This window comes from Delphinapterus leucas, chromosome 4, assembly GCF_059928025.1.
Source record: "Delphinapterus leucas isolate spDelLeu-1000000601 "Yukka" chromosome 4, BTC_Dleu_Yukka2, whole genome shotgun sequence".
NCBI lineage: Eukaryota > Metazoa > Chordata > Mammalia > Artiodactyla > Monodontidae > Delphinapterus > Delphinapterus leucas.
Window position 1 is genome coordinate 103293114 of NC_143132.1, and position 20805 is coordinate 103313918.

General features: G+C 40.3%; 2 protein-coding genes across 5 annotated transcripts in view; one reads left to right on the top strand and one right to left on the bottom strand.

The window, feature by feature from the left end:
* SPTSSB (serine palmitoyltransferase small subunit B) overlaps positions 1 to 6789 on the top strand; it is a 31595-nt gene extending 24806 nt beyond the window's left edge. For all 3 annotated transcript variants that reach the window (XM_089910933.1, XM_089910934.1, XM_022573162.3), the window contains one exon: positions 3688 to 6789. In XM_089910933.1, coding sequence (XP_089767059.1) covers positions 3720 to 3950 — 231 coding nt within the window. In that variant the 5' untranslated portion in view covers positions 3688 to 3719 and the 3' untranslated portion in view covers positions 3951 to 6789. The remainder of the gene's footprint in view (positions 1 to 3687) is intronic.
* A 9086-nt stretch (positions 6790 to 15875) lies between these two features.
* The window catches only part of NMD3 (NMD3 ribosome export adaptor), a 141247-nt gene continuing 136317 nt past the window's right edge, over positions 15876 to 20805 (bottom strand). Inside the window, exons 19-20 of one of the 2 annotated variants that reach the window (XR_016393095.1) lie at positions 19167 to 19229; positions 15876 to 18194 (exon numbers count right to left, since the gene is read on the bottom strand). The gene's annotated coding sequence lies outside the window, so the exon portion shown is untranslated. Of the gene's footprint in view, positions 19230 to 20805 lie in introns of both variants that reach the window. The other variant, XR_016393094.1, reaches the window with a different exon arrangement.

Consider the following 20805-nt stretch of genomic DNA (forward strand, 5'->3'; position numbering starts at 1 on the left):
GTGCATATTCTAACAATAGGTTGTAGCAGATGATTTACCAATAATAACCAGCTCTCTTCTCACCTTTCCATGAGAAACAATGAATAGGTAATCTTTAAAATTGCTTTTCATTAATAAGGGGAAAAAGAATCAAAGAAGAGGGGGATATCAATGCTTTTTATTGACTCTTTTACTTGAGACTGAAGTGAGATGTGACAATAAAGTACTTTTTACATGTCAGAGCTGACTACTGAGAGGGCTGGGAAATGATCCAGCGTACTGTAGAAATGGGCAAGAAAAAAAATTTTTAATCTTAATTCTTTAAATTGTTAGCAATATGTGACCAAGTTCTTACCAGGTATCCAGCTCTGGTGTAATGCATATTGGTCTGCTTTAGAACTGTCATCTCCTTGACTGACTGACTGACTTGTACAGCTTAACACAGTGAACACTGACCACCTCACGGTTTCTACGGCTCAGAAATCTGGGCACAACTTAGCTTAGGGTCTCTGGCTCAGGGTCCCTCACAAGGATGCAGTCAAAGTATCCACTGGGGCTGCTCAAGCAAGAAATTTAATTTTTGAAGAGAAAGCAATAGGCAGGCAGTTAATTAGTGAATTTTTAAAAGCTAAAATATAGAGAGAAGAAGTCAATGATGTTTCTAAATGAGTAATTTATCTCATTTATAAAAGTAAAAAGAATATTAAGAATATTTTAAACAGATTTTCAGTATATGGTTGATTCTGAATGAGTAACGCCCATGAGACAGCAGAGGCATAGATTTACTGAAATGATTGGTATTCAAAATCATTTCAGTTTGGCTTTAGAATGCAGGGAAGGCAACATGTCCATATGATCTTAAAGGCTCATCCTCTCAAACCCACCACAGCATTCCCCTGTTAAAAACCTTTGGAGCCCCCTCACTCATAGGATCAAGACAAAATACTTTGCCCACTCAGCTAAGGCCCTAGGGCACTTGGCCTCACTCTGGTCATTCCCTTGACCGCCTATCAAGCTCCTTCCCACCCCTAACCTTTGCACAAACACAAGTTGATCCCTATGTCTTGTCCATTCTCCCCATCTGACTACTCATTTTATCTGTTAGATTCACAATCATCTCCTGGATTTTATCTCAAATATCTCTTCCCCAGAGACATACTCAGACTGGATTAGGTTTCCCACAGCCCCTTATACATTGCTCTTGCCCTTTAGGGCATAATACAGTAGATAATTATATATTTGTATACATTATTTGATTGCTACCTGTCTTCCCAACTGGACCAAGCTTTCTAAGAGGTGGGTCTGGGCCTGTCTGAGCCATCATTCTCCCACCTTCACCCAGCACAGTCTGGAACTTCATACCTGGTGAATGGACTCTCGCACTCCTGATCAGTTACCTGGCGCCACCCCAAACTCTGTCTAGGTAATGAAAAGGAGCAAGTGTGGGTATCCATCAATGAGATTTTTAAAAATTAAATTTAGTTTGAAATATACAGTTGTCTCATGGGACAGCCTAAAAGCTCAAATAGGGATACCTCCTAATTTCTCTCTTTCAGCCTATCAGTGGAAAGTCTTGGTTGCTTGGATAATATTGTTCACTGAAATTATCACTTCTTCTGTCACTCATTTTCTCTTAAACCTTTGACCTTTGCTCTTTCTCTGCAACCAGAGTTAGGAGTGAAAAAGAACATTGGAGGTAACTTCTCACTGAAGTCCACCTGCCAGGACAAACCATTCAAATCCAATTACTTCATCTCCACTCTGGCTTCTAGGAGACTAAGTAAAGGTATTATCTACTTATTTGGATTACTCTGGCCATTATTACAAATAATCATGACCTGGAAACGCAGAGACTTTCCCACTTTAAGTTTTTGTGGAAATTTTTCTTGTCAGAAAGGGTTCCTGACTATCAAAGCCAAGTTATTGAAAGTCAGCAATAGCCTATCGTATCCCACTTAGGTCGGGACTGTGAGTCATCTATAATTATTTTTTTAAGTTGGTTACTTGTCATTCATTCATTTACTCATTTGTTCAGCAAGTATTTACTGATGACAGTCTTTGTGCCAGGCATTAGGATCATGAGAGTCTCCCCATAGCCTGAGTCCACGGTCTTATGGAGCAAAAACATCTTGCTTTTACTCAAAAGAGAATCAAATAAAAGAGAGATACATTCAGGTCAGAACACAGGAATGATCTTCAAAAATATTTAACTGTGATTTGAATAATAAAAGTTATCAAGGTGGACTTAGATGATGTAGCACCATGTTACTCCTAGGAGTAAGCACAACAGGTACAGGTCAGCTTGTCTCCCCAAGGACACCCACCATGTCTCTGTCTGCAAAATCTTCCCAAGAATCTTTAAGAAATGAATGAATAAATAAAAACTGGTATATCGGGCTTCCCTGGTGGTGCAGTGGTTGAGTCCGCCTACCGATGCAGGGGACATGGGTTCGTGCCCCGGTCTGGGGGGTTCCCACATGCCGTGAAGCGGCTGGGCCCGTGAGCCATGGCCACTGAGCCTGCGCGTCCAGAGCCTGTGCTCCACAACAGGAGAGCCCACAGCAGTGAGAGGCCCGCGTACCGCAAAAAAAAAAAAAAAAATTGGTATATCAAAAAAAAAAAGAAATGATAGATGCCCTTCCTTCTAGGAGGTTTTCCACATAGTTTTAACTGTGATCCTATATGAGGGCCAACAAAACATTTTTACATGGTTTTCATAAGTTCTCTACCCAAAAACCAAATGACCACCCAAAGGTACACTTTGGGCTTCACCTTTGTTTCAGAGGCCCCAAGACCATCTATATGTCCAGTGCCTCACTAGAAAGACTCATAGGACTCAACATATATTCGCACTCACAGCTAAGGTTTATTATAGCAAAAAGATATACAACAGGATCAGTCAGGAAGACGGACACGGTTGGAGTCTGAAGAAATCCATTTATAGGCTTCAGATGTTCTCTTCCTCCCATGAGTGGACACACCAAGTGTGCTTCTTTCTTTACCAGCAAAAAGTGCAGTGATACATGTCAACGTTTCTGCTCAGGGAAGCCCATTAGAGACTCAGCACCAAGGTTTTTATTGGGGCTGCTCACATGGACACTCTTTGCCTGGCAATTACAAAAATTCCAGACTCCCAGAATAAAGCAGGTATTCACCATAAATTACAGTGTTTGCACAGTCTAGGCATAGTGAATCATCCTTATCCATTAGGGAACAGAAAGAACATTCCAAAAGCCAAGTTCCCAGATGCCAGCCAAGGACCCTTCTAAAAATAGCAGCCTCAGGTTTGCTATATTAACTCTTCTCTGCACACTATTCTTTAATCTTCTACCAGAATATATGCTGTAGGAAATAGAAAACTCACGTTTATCTCTCTAAATGTACAGGGCTAAAGAAAATGTGGTTAGACTCAACTGTAGATATTATTATCATTAGAGTTATTACTAACAATTATTTTTAGATGTCACTGTTAATAATATTATTGCTATTCATTCTAGTAGTAATTATTAGTAGTAATGGCAATATTATTAATTCCTATGATTAATATGTTGTTATTATTTCCATATAATATTCCTATTAGTAATTCACTCAATGATCATTAACATTCTTTGAAAATTTTTGACATGCTGAGATCATGAAAGTATCAGAAGATTCTGTGTTTAGTGCCTTATTTTTTTTTTTCTTCTAATCTGTTACCTTTTTTAACAGGACAGACTTTCTGCAGCTTGAAGGAACCAGCCATGGATTTCAAACGTGTGAAGGACTATTTCTCCTGGCTCTACTATCAATACCAAATCATTAGCTGCTGTGCTGTCTTGGAGCCCTGGGAGCGATCCATGTTCAATACCATCTTACTAACCATTTTTGCTATGGTGGTATACACCGCCTATGTTTTTATCCCAATCCACATTCGCCTGGCTTGGGAATTTTTCTCCAAAATGTGTGGCTATCACAGTACAATTTCTAATTGATCTTGTTTGTATACTGTGAACTGGCATTACATATGTGTACGTTGCTTACAATGTATTAATTTAGGTGAATACTGTAGCTTCTTTCACTGTCTCACCTGAAAAGCTCTCTCCTCTCTATGCACTCTTATATCCTGCCTGAAATTTGAGATAGATGTCTCTTTAGGTTCTTTTGTACGTGCTACATTGTGCATCAGACCATAGATAACACAATGACCTTACCTCTCATACCATATTCTCTCAGCTTAAATTTATGACTTTAGATTTTGTTTTTAATTGGGAAATTTCATATCAACTTTTTCTGGGAAGTAGGCTCATAAGAGACCTATCAGAATCATATTTAAAATGCTCTCTTGATACCTATTCTATAGTGAAGGATAAGGATATATTTTTTAAAAAATTGTTCATACACTACTGTCAAAAGTATCTTATCCTTGTTTACAATATACAAAAAGATCTGAATAAATTATATAGACCCCCTAAAGTCTTATTTTCTAGTAACCTGCTGATACCTAAAATTCTTTTACTTCAAGCACAAAAGAATAGGTTGAAGGTAATTATCTCCTTTCAGACATGGTTCATGAATTGTTTCAAATGTCTCTAAAAGTATGGCTTTATAACAGTTTAAAATCAACAATGTTGATTTTAAATGACCCAGTAAGTATTATAATACAAAATCATTTTAAGTGTAAGAAAAAATATACAATCAAAGTAAATTCAGATACTGTGACTTGTGATGCTGCCTTGCCTTGCATGATGCTGGGGGAAAAGAGACAAGAAATTGCATCCTTTCTGTGCTTTCACTCAGTGGAGGGGTGGGGTGGGGGGAATCATATATTGGGCTACAGGAAGAAAAGCTAATAAATAGGCTGGAAGTAATATTCTACCAGCAGGAACTTGACAGCTCCAGTTAAATGTTTTGATACAGTGGCTCCTTTGCAGAGCAAAACCAAGATTTATTAAATTTCCTTCAAAGTGTTTATCTTAAAAACAAATACAAGTTTTTAATTATACTGATGAATCAAATGTGAATGCCAAAGGCAAAACCTTGCAGTTTTTCTTTCCTCTCAATAAATCTTAATGTTAGTAATTCTGAAGGGTAAAAATGTAAATAGTTTTTGGACAATATTTGCACCCTTGTTTGTGTTATGAAAAAAAATTTTTCCAAGGAGAGCTAAAGAGAAAAATGTTTGGCATGCCAAATTAGCTTGCATGTTTGTTAAAAAAACAAAAACACGTGTTTTGAAGATAAACCAGATCTGAACATGTATGTGTTGATTTTTGCAAAATAAATTAGCTTTAATTTTATAAATAAAATATCCACCTTCAGATTTGCTTTTTTCTCCTATTGCACTAAATATCTAGGTGCTTACATCCATATTTCTCTGCAAACATCATTTCTTAGTGATCCAAGGTGGTAACTGATCTTAAGATGGTAGGGTAAAACTATTTATATATTTATCAAGAGTCTTCTCCATGGTGGACATGTTTTACATGTTGAAGTAGGTTTTAAGGTCTCCCAGTTACAGGTAAGGGACCTAGAACTTGGAAAAAGTACATTTTTTGTTCGAGGTCCTTTAACTACTAGTGGCAAAGCCAGGAAGCAAATCCAGGTCAGGACCACACTGGGCCCTGAAATATTTGCCACATGGAAGCCCATGGAAGGACAATGTGAGCAAATGAAAGTTAATAGGCTGGGGATCACAAACGTGTTAGAAAGCAGAAAGCCATCAATAAAAGGGGTGAGGGGCTGAGGAGACAGCCAAGGTTGGAGGAACAAGCTCAGGTCCCAGCTCTGCTTCTGCGGCTTAGCGGTGCTGTGTTCACCCATTTCTATGCTGTCCAGGCCCATAGGCCCCTTTTAAAAGAATGCTTCACTTTTAAATATTTAACAGAGGATTCTCAGTTAAGCTTGTACTTGAATGCATTCCCAGTTCACAATGATTCAACACCCTTATATACATGGACCCCTGCTAAGTACTCTTGGAATTCAATCACAAAGATACTACACTGACCTTCTAAAAATCCTCCTTCTAAAATAAGAATCAAAATATTATAAATGTGAATAGACACAGTAAAGCTTAATAAAGGATATTGCAAAGCACTGCCCTAGGATGTCACTTCAAAGGTAAGCATTTCCTCTGAGCGATCAAAATAATAAACACAGGGTCCAAAAAATATAATCAAACATAGTTTAGAAAAAACTATCTGTATGCAGAAAGGAAGAAAGCTCTACCTGCTCTGCTCTGTCAATTTTCTAGACTAAGCAGAGATGCTCTTTACCTTGACCATAGTTAGCCTAGATTAGGAACATTTATATGCTTTTCTTTTGCTTCTATTATTTGTATATTTCAATGGTATGTACAGAACTTTAAAAAAAAATAAAGCTAAGAGTTTCATGGTTCAAATGGGCTTGCATTTGTCACTCACTAAACTAGGAATCATAAAATATTCCTTCACTGGCATTGGCCAAGTAAACAATCGCTTTTGTCTACTTGTGCAACAAAAAACACAAAAGGCCAAGAAATCAGGCAGTTTGAACATCAAGATAGGACTGGTCAGTCTTTATTAACAAGTCACACAAGCGAAAAAAAATCGCTAGTCAACATTTTCTGCTTATTTCTTCTATCACTAACATATTTGGGTCTTCTCGCTAGTGGAGGCTGTGCCTCTGGAAGGCAGGAAATTTGTCCTTATTTCTGCATCCTCAGTTTCTGGCCCAATGCCTGGTACAGAGCTGAGCAGATACACATCCGATGAAACATGACGTAGTTCCCCATACCCTCTTTCCACTCAGAAACAAGGAATCTCAGGATGTATAGCTTCAGGCTATTGACCAAAAGAGTAACATTCTTCATTTGCTCATTCATTCAACAAATGTATTAAAAGTCAACCACGTGTTGAGGGTAGATACAGGAATAGAGAGAGGGATAGATATGTGATGAAGAAAGTACAGTAGAAACTAGGGGTTAGGTATTTAGGTGTTCATTATAAAATTCTCTGTGCTGTATGTTTGAAATTTTTTATTTAAAAAATGCTGGGGAAAAAGTCCACCATGTGCTAGTCATTAAGCTTGCCACTAAGAAACAAAGATGAACAAGACAGAAAGAGAAACATCCCTGAATTTATGAATCATACAATCTGGTAGGCAAGATGACACAAGAAAAAAATAAGCAAATGAACTATTTATAAATTGTTATAAGGTTTTATGAAAGAAACAGCAGAGGGCTGGAGAGAAAGTAACAGCGGGTGGGGGACAGTGGGGCACAGAAGGGGCATTGCATTAGGGGAATTCAAACTTCTCTCATTGCAGGTCTCTAAGAAGGGGGGCGATGTGGAGGGTGGGGTCCTGTACAATGTAAGATGAGGACACTGGCTGCTGTGAGAGTGGATGGGATGGGGCATGAGTCTGAGCAGGAGGACCTAGTGCAGATGAGAGCCAGACTAAGATGGTGGCATCAGAGACAGAGACACACGGTCTGATGTGACATAATTTCTGGAGCTAGAAAGTCAACAAATCTTGCTTATGGGTTGGATCAAAGGAGGAATTTCATTAAATACACAACGTATTTTTTAAAAAACATCTAACTCATCTAAAGGAAACATCCTCCTCATTTGGGGAAAGTTATTTCCAGAGCCAATCAGCTGCCCATAAGAAAGGATAGAGTTTTGGTGGGGCTAATGGCGGACTCTGGGAGGGCTCATGCCAAGGAGCACTTCCCAGAACTTCTGCTGCCAGTGTTCTTGTCCCCACGGTAAGCCACAGCCACCCCCCGCCTCTGTAGGAGACCCTCCAACACTAGCAGCCGTGGCACTGACTGAGTGTGCTCCGGCTGGGTGTCAGGCCTGTGCCTCTGAGGTGGGAGAGCCGAGTTCAGGACATTGGTCCACAAGAGACTTCCCAGCTCCATGTAATATCAAATGGTGAAAGCGCTCCCAGAGATCTCCATCTCAAAGCTAAGACCCAGCTCCACTCAACGACCAGCAAGCTACAGTGCTGGACACCCTATGCCAAACAACTAGCAAGACAGGAACACAACCCCACCCATTAGCAGAGAGGCTGCCTTAAATCATAATAAGGTCACAGACACCCCAAAACACACCACTGGATGCGGTCCTGCCCACCAGAAAGACAAGTACCAGCCTCATCCAGCAGAATATAGGCACTAGTCCCCTCCACCAGGAAGCCTACACAACCCACTGAACCAACCTTAGCCACTGGGGGCAGACACCAAAAAAAAAGGGAACTATGGACATGCAGCCTGAGAAAAGAGGACCCTAAACACAGTAAGTTAAGCAAAATGAGAAGACAGAGAAACACACAGCAGATGAAGGAGCAAGGTAAAACCCCACCAGACCAAACAAATGAAGAGGAAATAGACAGTCTACCTGAAAAAGAATTCAGAGTAATGATAGTAAAGATGATCCAAAATCTTGGAAATAGAATGGAGAAAATACAGGAAACGTTTAACAAGGACCTAGAAGAACTAAAGAACAAACAAACAATGATGAACAACACAATAAATGACATTAAAAATTCTCTAGAAGGCATCAATAGTAGAATAACTGAGGCAGAAGAACGGATAAGTGACCTGGAAGATAAAATAGTGGAAATAACTACTGCAGAGCAGAATAAAGAAAAAAGAATGAAAAGAACTGAGGACAGTCTCAGAGACTTCTGGGACAACATTAAACGCATCAACATTTGAATTATAGGGGTCCCAGAAGAAGAAGAGAAAAAGAGAGGGACTGAGAAAATATTTGAAGAGATTATAGTTGAAAACTTCCCTAATATGGGAAAGGAAATAGTCAATCAAGTCCAGGAAATGCAGAGAGTCCCATACAGGATAAATCTAAGGAGAGACACGCCAAGACACATATTAATCAAACTATCAAAAATTAAATACAAAGAAAAAATACTAAAAGCACCAAGGGAAAAACAACAAATAACATAACAGAATCCCCATAAGGTTAACAGCTGATCTTTCAGCAGAAACTCTGCAAGCCAGAAGGGAGTGGCAGGACATATTTAAAGTGATGAAAGGGAAAAACCTACAATTAAGATTACTCTACCCAGCAAGGATCTCATTCAGATTCGATGGAGAAATTAAAACCTTTACAGACAAGCAAAAGCTAAGGGAATTCAGCACCACCAAACCAGCTTTACAACAAATGCTAAAGGAACTTCTCTAGGCAGGAAACACAAGAGAAGGAAAAGACCTACAAAAACAAATCCAAAAGAGTTAGGAAAATGGTAATAGGAACATACCTATCGATAATTACCTTAAATGTAAATGGATTAAATGCTCCAACCAAAAGACATAGACTGGCTGAATGGATACAAAAACAAGACCCATATATATGCTGCCTATAAGAGACCCACTTCAGACCCACCTCAGACACATACAGACTGAAAGTGAGGAAATGGAAAAAGATATTCCATGCAAATGGAAATCAAAAGAAAGCTGAAGTAGCAATTCTCGTACACTTTAAAATAAAGACTATTACAAGAGACAAAGAAGGACATGACATAATGATCAAGGGGTCAATCCAAGAAGAAGACATAACAATTGTAAATATTTATGCACCCAACATAGGAGCACCTCAATACATAAGGCAACTGCTAACAGCTATAAAAGAGGAAATCGACAGTAACAAAATAATAGTGGGGGACTTTAACACCTCACTTTCACCAATGGACAGATCATGCAAAATGAAAATAAATAAGGAAACACAAGCTTTAAATGATACATTAAACAAGATGGACATAATTGATATTTATAGGACATTCCATCCAAAAACAACAGAATACACTTTCTTCTCAAGTGCTCATGGAACATTTTCCAGGATACATCATATCTTGGGTAACAAATCAAGCCTTGGTAAATTTAAGAAAATTGAAATCGTATCAAGTACCTTTTCCGAACACAACACTATGAGACTAGATATCAATTACAGGAAAAAATCTATAAAGAAAAATACAAACACATGGAGGCTAAACAATACACTACTTAATAACACAGAGATCACTGAAAAAATCAAAGAGGAAATCAAAAAATACCTAGAAACAAATGACAATGTAAACATGATGACTCAAAACCTACGGGATGCAGCAACAGCAGTTTTAAGAGGGAATTTTATAGCAATACAATCCTACCTGAAGAAACAAGAAATATCTCAAATAAACAACCTAACCTTACATCTAAAGCAATTAGAGAAAGAAGAACAAAAAAAAACCCCCAAAGTTAGCAGAAGGAAAGAAATCATAAAGATCAGAACAGAAATAAATGAAGAAAACGATAGCAAAGATCGATAAAACTAAAACCTGGTTCTTTGTGAAGATAAACTAAATTGATAAACCATTAGCCAGACTCATCAAGAATAAAAGGGAGAAGACTCAAATCAACAGAATCAGTAATGAAAAAGGAGAAGTAACAACTGACACTGCAGAAATACAAAGAATCATGAGAGATTACTACAAGCAACTATATGCCAATAAAATGGACAACCTGGAAGAAATAGACAAATTCTTAAAAAGCACAACCTTCCATCACTGAACCAGGAAGAAATAGAAAATATAAACAGACCAATCACAAGCACTGAAATTGAGACTGTGATTAAAAATCTTTCAACAAACAAACGCCCAGGACCAGACGGCTTCACAGGCGAATTCCATCAAACGTTTAGAGAAGAGCTAACACCTATCCTTCTCAAACTCTTCCAAAATGTAGCAGAGGGAGAAACACTCCCAAACTCATTCTACAAGGCCACCATCACCCTGATACCAAAACCAGACAAAGATGTCATAAAGGAAGAAAACTACAGGCCAATATTACTGATGAATATAAATGCAAAACTCCTCAACAAAATACTAGCAAACAGAATCTAACAGCACATTTAAAGGATCATACGCCATGATCAAGTGGGGTTTATCCCAGGAATGCAAGGATTCTTCAATATACACAAATGAATCAATGTGATAAACCATATTAACAAACTGAAGGAGAAAAAATATATGACATATCATCTCAATAGATGCAGAAAAAGCTTTCGACAAAATTCAACACCAATTTATGGTAAAAACCCTCCGGAAGTAGGCATAGAGGGAACTTACCTCAACATAATAAATGCCATATATGACAAACCCACAGCCAACCTCGTTCTCAATGGTGAAAAACTGAAACCATTTCCACTAAGATCAGGTACAAGACAAGGCTGCCCATTCTCACCACTGTTATTCAAGTTAGTTTTGGAAGTTTTAGCCACAGCAATCAGAGAAGAAAAAGAAATAAAAGGAATCCAAATCAGAAAACAAGAAGTAAAGCTGTCACTGTTTGCAGATGACATGATAGAGAGAATCCTAAAGATGCTACCAGAAAACTACTAGGGCTAATCAATGAGTTTGGTAAAGTAGCAGGATACAAAATTAATGCACAGAAATCTCTTCCATTCCTATACACTAATAATGAAACATCTGAAAGACAAATTAAGGAAACACTCCCATTTAGCATTGCAACAAAAAGAATAAAATACCTAGGAATAAACCTACCGAAGGAGAAAACAGACCTGTATGCAGAAAACTGTAAGACACTGATGAAAGAAATTAAAGATGATACAAACAGATGGAGAGATATACCATGTGCTTGGATTGGAAGAATCAACATAGTGAAAATGATTATACTACCCAAAGCAATCTATAGATTCAATGCAATCCCTAACAAACTACCAATGGCATTTTTCACAGAACTAGAACAAAAAATTTCACAATTTGTATGGAACCACAAAGAGCCCAAACAGCCAAAGCAATCTTGAGAATGAAAAACGGAGCTGGAGAAATCAGGCTCCCAGACTTCAGACTATACTACAAAGCTACAGTAATCAAGCCAGTATGGTACTGGCACAAAAACAGAAAGATAGATCAATGGAATAGGATAGAAAGCCCAGAGATAAACCCACGCACATATGGTCACCTTATCTTTGATAAAGGAGGCAAGAATATACAATGGAGAAAAGACACCTTCTTCAATAAGTGGTGCTGGGAAAACTGGACAGCTACATGTAAAAGAATGAAATTAGAACACTCCCTAACACCATACACAAAAATAAACTCAAAATGGATTAAAGACCTAAATGTAAGGCCAGACACTATAAAACTCTTAGAGGAAAACATAGGCTGAACACTCTATGACATAAATCACAGCAAGATCCTTTTTGACCCACCTCCTAGAGAAAAGGAAATAAAAACAAAAATAAACAAATGGGACCTAATGAAACTTCAAAGCTTTTTCACAGCAAAGGAAACCATAAACAAGACAAAAAGACAACCCTCAGAATGGGAGAAACTATTTGCAAATGAAACAACTGACAAAGGATTAATCTCCGAAATTTACAAGCAGCTCTTGCAGCTCAATATCAAAAAAACAAATAACTCAATCCAAAAATGGGCAGAAGACCTAAATAGACATTTCTCCAAAGATATACAGATTGCCAACATACACATGAAAGGATGTTCAACATCACTAATCATTAGAGAAATGCAGATCAAAACTACAATGAGGGGCTTCCCTGGTGGCGCAGTGGTTGAGAGTCCGCCTGCCGATGCAGGGGACACAGGTTCGTGCCCCGGTCCGGGGGAATCCCACATGCCGGGAAGCGGCTGGGCCCGTGAGCCATGGCCGCTGAGCCTGTGCGTCCGGAGCCTGTGCTCCACAACGGGAGAGATCACAACAGTGAGAGGCCCGCGTCCCGCAAAAAAAAAAAAAAAAAACTACAATGAGGTATCACCTCACACCAGTCAGAACGGCCATCATCAAAAAATCTACAAACAACAAATGCTGGAGTGGGTATGGAGAAAAGGGAACCCTCTTGCACTGTTGGTGGGAATGTAAATTGATACCGCCACTGTGGAGAACAGTATGGAGGTTCCTTAAAAAACTACAGATAGAACTACCATATGACCCAGCAATACCGTGGGCATATACCGTGAGAAAACCATAATTCAAAAGGAGTCATGTACCACAATGTTCATTGCAGCTCTGTTTACAATTTCCAGGACATGGAAGCAACCTAAGTGTCCATCGACAGATGAATGGATAAAGAAGATGTGGCACATATATACAATGCAATAGTACTCAGTCATAAAAAGGAATGAAATTGAGTTATTTGTAGTGAGGTGTAGAGTGTGTCATACAGAGTGAAGTAAGTCAAAGAGAAAAACAAATACCGTATGCTAACACATATATATGGAATCTAAAAAAAAAGGTTCTGAAGAACCTAGGGGCAGTACAGGAATAAAGACACAGATGTAGAGAATGGACTTGAGGACACGGGGAGGGGAAAGGGTAAGCTGGGACGAAGTGAGAGAGTGGCATGGACTTATATATACTACCAAATGTAAAATAGATAGCTAGTGGGAAGCAGCCTCATAGCACAGGGAGATCAGCCCGGTGCTTTGTGACCAGCTAGAGGGGTGGGATAAGGAGGGTGGGAGGGAGACACAAGAGGGAGGAGATATGGGGATATATGTATATGTATAGCTGATTCACTTTGTTATAAAGCAGAAACTAACACACCATTGTAAAGCAATTATACTCCAATTAAGATGTTAAAAAAATCACATCAAAAAGAATAAAATACCTGGGAGTAAACTTAAAAAAAAAAAAAGGATAGAACCTTTTCGATATGTTGAAGGAAACAAACCTTATATATTTTTACCCACTTTTTCCAGGTTTTGAAGCTTCACTGTATCTCATCAAGAGTCCATATACTTCTGATTGGAAGTAAGGACTCCAATTTTCTACCATGACACAGACCGTTATTCTCTAGGTATTGATACATTGCATCGTCAAAGTTGACTAACCAAAATATCAGTAGCCTGCTTGTTCCTAGGGATTAAATTACCCCAACAGTAATTCTGGAGCTTGTAAAGGCCTTGAGAGAAAACTTCAGTGTTTGGGTTCTCTTTGATTCATTCCTGAATTATGATGTTGAGAATCATGAACATAATAGTATTGAGAAGATTTAATGGTGGGGTTAGCAGGGCAGAGTGGACCAATTTTTAATTTCAATTATTTTCTTGGAGATTATAAGGAAAGAGGAGGCAGAAGGAGTTCCAAAATAAAATTACAGTTGCCTTTACTGTAATGACAAAGCCTATTTCTGTAGCAATGATGACATATTCCATTGACAATATTCACACTTCTAATCATTTCCATATGAAATTCAGAATTCAAATTGCTCCTTTTTATTATTGTATTTTTATTTCTAACAGAGGTAGCACTCAACCCAAATGTCTGAGTGTGGGACAGAGGGAGACTGCTAAATATAGGTGAGAGCTCCCTATGCCCTACCTTCCCAGCCTCTGCCTGCACAGCCACCCCCACACACATGGCAGGTTAATTCCCTGGATGGCACGGTCTTGATCACTAGGGAAGCACTGACTGAGGAGAGCCTCATGTCACTCAACATGGATTCCCACTCAGTGATGACACTGGACTGGAGAAAGCGATGAGGGGGGAAGAGGAGAGAGAGAGAATGGGGGAGAGCAGCGAAGAGGAAAAAAGGAAAAGGAAGAAGCGTCACCCTTTTGTTTTCTAAGTTTATACAGGAAGGTCTCACTTCCAAGTAAATTGCAATGCTTCTCCTCTGCCTTATCCCTCACAGAACTTCCCTGATCTCATATTTTTTCCTAACATGAGCCATATCTAAGTGCTTTACATCTTGTTCATATTAATATTTCAGTCTCTTTTGTTAAAATAATTCACTTTTGCCCAAGGTTAAAGCAAACCTGAATAACCAGGCGGCCGATTTCTCCATCCTCCAGTGGGTGTTATGTCTTCCCTCCTCTTACAGCGTGGCTTATAAGGTTCCCTCTGTCTCACCTCATCTCGACCCCACTCCCTCACTATTTCTAGAAGTTAGGTCACTTCATTAGAAAATTAGTGAGTGGAGTGAAGTCTCTCCAGTGATTTTTCCAATTAAAAAGTCTATAGTCTATGAAATTCTAGTGACTTTCAGCATTTCAGCTTCCTGAAGCTTTGGTTATTGACTGGAGCCTGACCTTTCTCTGAAATTCTATGGCCTTTATTACCCCAGCACTAACCATCATTGTTGTGAAAGGTAATATAATATAGTCTATAAATAAAAACAAAAGAGCAAACAAATATACAAAATCCCAAAGAACAATCAATCAGTCTTGTACCTGAGATTGAGGTGAGAAAATCTATTCATTCAGTAGTTAGTGGGCTTATGGGATAGGCTTCCCTGCGGGGTTCGGCTTGCATTTCAGTAGCTACCCCTACTCCATACCCCCTCCGCCCAATCCCCCATAGCCCCTCAGTCCTTTCAACCTCCTCATGGCCCTCACCCTGTCAACTCTTACATGCAGCCCCAGGGAGGGTCTACTGTCATTCTCTGCAACCTCAATTTTCACCACTGGATGGGAGGAACGTGAGAGATCAGGGCTGAGGAAGTACGGCTCCAAGTAGTATCAAAAAAGAGGGAAGTTTGCTTCCATGTCCTGGCTATTGTAAATAGTGCTGCAATGCACACTGTGGTACATGACTCTTTTTGAATTATGGTTTTCTCAGGGTATATGCCCAGTAGTGGGATTGCTGGGTCATATGGTAGTTCTATTTTTAGTTTTTTAAGGAACCTCCAAATACTATATGCTAACACATATATATGGAATCCAAAAAAAATGGTTCTGAAGAACCTAGGGGCAGGACAGGAATAAAGACGCAGATGTAGAGAATGGACTTGAGGACATGGGGAGGGGCAAGGGTAAACTGGGACGAAGTGAGAGAGGGGCACGGACATATATCCACTCCCAAATGTAAAATAGATAGCTAGTGGGCAGCAGCTGCACGACACAGGGAGATCAGCTCGGTGCTTTGTGCTTTGCAACTACCTAGAAGGGTGGGATAGAGAGGGTGGGAGGGAGACTCAAGAGGGAGGGGATATACATATGCATATGGCTGATTCACTTTGTTATATGGCAGAAAATAACACAACACTGTAAAGCAATTATACTCCAGTAAAGATATTAAAAAAAAAAAAAAAAAGGGAAGGGGTTCATGTCCTGGTGTAGCCAACAGGCAAAGTGTCCAAAAACATCAGCTGTCGAATATGCCCTTCTGGTAGTTTTATCTCTTGCACCTTATTATGCAAAGGCAATACCGTCCTCCCAGTCCTGAGTTACGTTTTCGTGAACCAGAGACAGTAACTGGCTCCAAAGAAGGAGAGGGAAGAAGAAAAGTCCATTGCCCATATATGCATATTCTGTGCCTCTCCTGTGTCAATTTCCAAAAAGTTATGTAGGTGTTGCTTCTGGAGAGCACATACTGTTTTTTGGCCCCAGGTATTCTTGTAAAAGCTCATTAAGTGAACAGATTGATGGATACATTAAGTCCTTTTTGCAATTCGAGGTTAGGAGGCATAGGATCATATTCCAGACATGATTTGTCCTTAGAAATTGTATCGAATGATTCACCTATGAGGAGAGTTTTAAAACTCTGAACAAGTAGGTGAAGGTTTTGAGAAATTGCTGACCCTCCCCTGTATTCTCCTACCTGTTTCGCCTTCTCTCTGCTCCTGCATTTATTCTCACAGCAATCCCTACACCAGTGTTGTTAAAAAGGAGGAGGATCCAAAAAAGGCTGATGTATTTGCTCCTCAAGGACCACACCATTGGTTTACCTCTGTGCCTATACATTAGAATCATCTGGGAGCTTTAGAAACATCAATACCTGGCCCCACCCAGAAAATTAACTCACAATCCCTGGAGGGGGCCCCAGCATGGGAGGTTTAAAAGCTCCCCAGGTGATTCTAATATTCAGCCAAGATTGAGAACCATTTTACTAGGGTTTCAGCAATGCTAATTAAATCACTCAGATCCAGCTTAGAGCTAGACCCTCCACTTTCACCCACTTGCCAGGTTCCCTGAACATGTCTGTGATATGGTCAAGACTCCACTGTCTGTCTAGATCCAGTCTTAATCTTAAAACACACCACTTCCCTACAGCTCTTCAGTAAAAGTACTTAACACTCCCATAAGAGCTAGAAGTGCTAAATCATTAAGAATATCACATTCCCTGTTGGATATTGTTCCATGTAATGATGTCTTCAATCATTTCATCATGCATCATTTAAAAGCAGTAAAATATCACAATTTATGCTTATAGGCACGAAGCTCTAAGTACACTCAGTCTGCTGTTGATTAGCCTGGAGTCCTTCATTTGCAACCTGACTACAAGATCATGCCACAGTAATTTGGTTAAGCCAGATAGATAGTGCCATCAGCACTGCTGCAGAGCAAGCAAGGCTTATGAATTTCACTACAGTGTTGTAGGGCATCTCGTGGATGAATGATTGTACCTTGCTTCCTTTTGTTTTTAATTATTTGCAGCCATATGTCTTTAATGTAATAAATATACGATGTGATATTGTTAAAATCAAAACCAAAGAGGCCAGCCTGGAAAAGTCCCTGAGCAGACAAAATCAGTTTAATCATACAAGCAAAGCTTAATTTAGCTCATTTTGCAAGACTAACTTGACCTGGGTCATTTCTTGCTTATGCCTCTGAAAATCATAAGCAAAACTTAAACTGTTTCTCCAAACTGATATGCGGTGGCCACTAACCAATTCCCTATCATTTATTCTAATATTATAACCAATCATGGTGAAGAATAAACAGTCACTGCCTTCCCAGTATATAATTTGTTTTTTAACAGTACACCTTGAGCCTCATTCCATGTTTTGATTCATAAACTGTCTTTGTTGTATGTGCACAATAAACTTTTACTGATTACTACTTCAATGATTCATTGGTTTTACTTCTGTTATTTATGAACTTTTGACAATACATATACACACATACATACACACACACGTATATTTTATATATATGTATATTTAACCATCTAAAGCTACATCAATGTAATTGGTGGCAGGGGCCATTCTAACCAGAAACTAAGCTAACCAAGTGATATGTTAGGAAAATAAATACCACCATACATGATGGCAAGACAAATACCAACCAAAGAGGGGAAAAACCCAAGTTCCAGTTCTTGCTCTGGCTGGCTGTGTGGCCTTGGGCAAGTCACTTCACTTCTCTAGGCTCCAGGTCCCTCTGCTGTGAAACGAGGGACTCATCTGGGAATGGCATATGTGTTCTTGTCTTTTCAGTCGCACTGGCAGGACCTTTCTGGAGGGCCATGGTGAGAAGCATTCTGAGGCTTCATCTGCTCACTGGAAAAAATACCATTATCAACATATCAGTGTCTGTCATGAGCTCAGGAGAAGGGAAGTGGAGTTTAAGTTCCACTGGGCCAAAAACCAGAGAATTACGTTCCCAAACCAAAGCAGTGAATGGAGACCAGTAGAAATAAAATGAAAACAACTATTTACATCACCTTAGCTGCTAACCTTTACAGCCTTAAAAAAGTGTGTCCCTGCATACTGGTAAAAAGCTGTCTTTACCTAGCACACTTATCCTTCAGCTCCCTTTCAAATTCTACCTCTTCTACTGGACCAACCACATGCCATAATAATAATTGGTAATATTTAGGTAGCATTTACTACGCTTCAGGCACTGTTGTAAGGATCTTGCACAAGTAACTCATTTAATCTTCACAGCAACCCTGTTAGGTAGATACTATTATTATTTCTATTCTACAGATGGGGAAAGCCGAGGCGCAGATTAAGTGACTTGCTCAATATTACACAGTCAGTGAGACAGCTTAAATTTGAACCGAGGCAGTCTGCTCTAGAGAAATGTGTTTACCATTGGATGAAATATCCAATGGTAAACACATTTCTGAATATCCAAATCAACCATCCCCTACACCATACTTTGTTTTTTGCATTCTATCATTTTCTGATTGTGTGATTACAGAAGATTGATTAGTGCGGTAAGTACTTTGAGATTCAGACATAACTTTATAGAGGGTGACCATACATCCTGGTTTGCTGACTCAGTGTCTTTGGATGAGGGTGGGGAAATTCAGAATAGGCTTCCTACATGAAGTGACGCCTGAGTTATGAGTTATTAAAGAATAAATACCAATCAACCACGTTAAAATCGGCAGTTAGGGTCTGTTTGTTCTCTAATACAAACATTCTCCCTTGCAAATTGGTTATATTGCTTGGACCCCAGGATACATCCTTTTATAAACAGAGTTGACTATCCCTCCCCCAAACTCAAAGAAAACATTAAATTACCTGCAAGAATAAAGTTCAGTCCTGGGGGTCGTGATGGCAGCTCCAGAGCTGGAAGTGCAGTCCCTGGCAGAGGACAGGGAGAAGAAGAAACCTCTGGCCACTGCTGAGGCGAGCAGCAGAAATGCCAACATGCCCTGGCAGAACTGGAGGGTGTGCTCAGACACCTGGAGGGTCTCTTCGCCTGGTCACTAGAACCCCAAGTGCTGATGCTCATTGGGGGCAATGCCCTAAGTCCCAAGTTGTTCTGTTACTGACCCGGGTCCTTGGACTCTTTAATCAATAGAAATTGATGAGGAATTCAGGCAACATTTTACTGGGACTTGCGCTGCTGCACAAGGGAGAGAAAACAAGTAACAGGTGCCCTCGCTCGCTCTACGAGGAGGGCAGGATGGTCCCTTAAATGGGATGAGGGTGGGGGCATATCAGTGGGTTGGGCCGGAGGGGTGGCTTAGGGGGTCTGCCCGCCCCCTTGGTGGTGCTATGTGCAGGGACCATGCATAATACCCTGCTTTTGCTCTCAGCACCTCAGAAATGGTAGTTGGTGCATGCGTGCAGTGATTTTCAGTCCCTTATAGGTGCTTTGCATTCTGTTGCTCGAGGAGACGTTTGTCCGGGTGCAAGGGCAAGCACTCCATAAAGGGTCCCAGGTCCCAACCTATCTCAGTTCTACGACCTTGACTTGTCCTGCTTGGCCACCAACAGCATGGACCCGAGCCTGAGCACAGCAGCTTGTTTGCGCCGTCTCTTCTGAGCCATTTTCACGGCTGGCACCTTCAGTGAGCTGCAGCCTCCTCCACTCATGGGCACCATACTAATGGCACAGGGCCACCGCGACTGTGGAGAAGATTGGTCTCGACCCAAGCTCAATTACAGAGTGCCCAGCCCAGGCCACAAACTCACTGTGACCATGTTCTGTGGTTAATTCTCGATCCCAACCATGGCTTGGGAGGATTTCATTTGGTTCCAGGCGGGAGTGACACTGAAACTCTTCCATGAGTAAAGAGGAATGCTTCTTAATCGTGAACACAATGGCTAAATTATCTTTCCCCTGGTGGCACCAAGTGATCCATCTCTCGCTTAGAGGTAGGTACTTCCTGGTGAGAAGAAAGTTCTGTCCTTCTGGCTGCCTGCCTCTCTTCCTCAGACTTCCTGGTGGGCTGATGCTATGGCTGGGACTGTGATACCATCACTGAACAACATCTTTTTGAATCAAAGGCTGATTTCCCCAGACAGTGCTGAGTCAGGCGTTTCTGTTTAGGGTTGGAAAGCAAACATGGGCTCATAGACAGACACTCTTATGGAGGTGGCCCTTTTCTGCTTCTTGCTGTGGCCTTTCAGAATTTTTATCAGGGACATAATGTGGGTGTGACTCACGAACTTAAATATAAAATGAATGGATTCTGGACTTCCCTGGTGGCGCGGTGGTTAAGAACCCACCTGCCAATGCAGGGGACACGGGATTGAGCCCTGGTTCGGGAAGATCCCACGTGCCGTGGAGCAACTAAACCCGTGCACCACAACTACTGAGCCTGTACTCTAGAGCCCTCGAGCCACGACTACTGAGCCCTCGCACCACAACTATCTAAGCCCACACGCCTAGAGCCTGTGCTCCACAACAAGAGAAGCCACAGCAATGTGA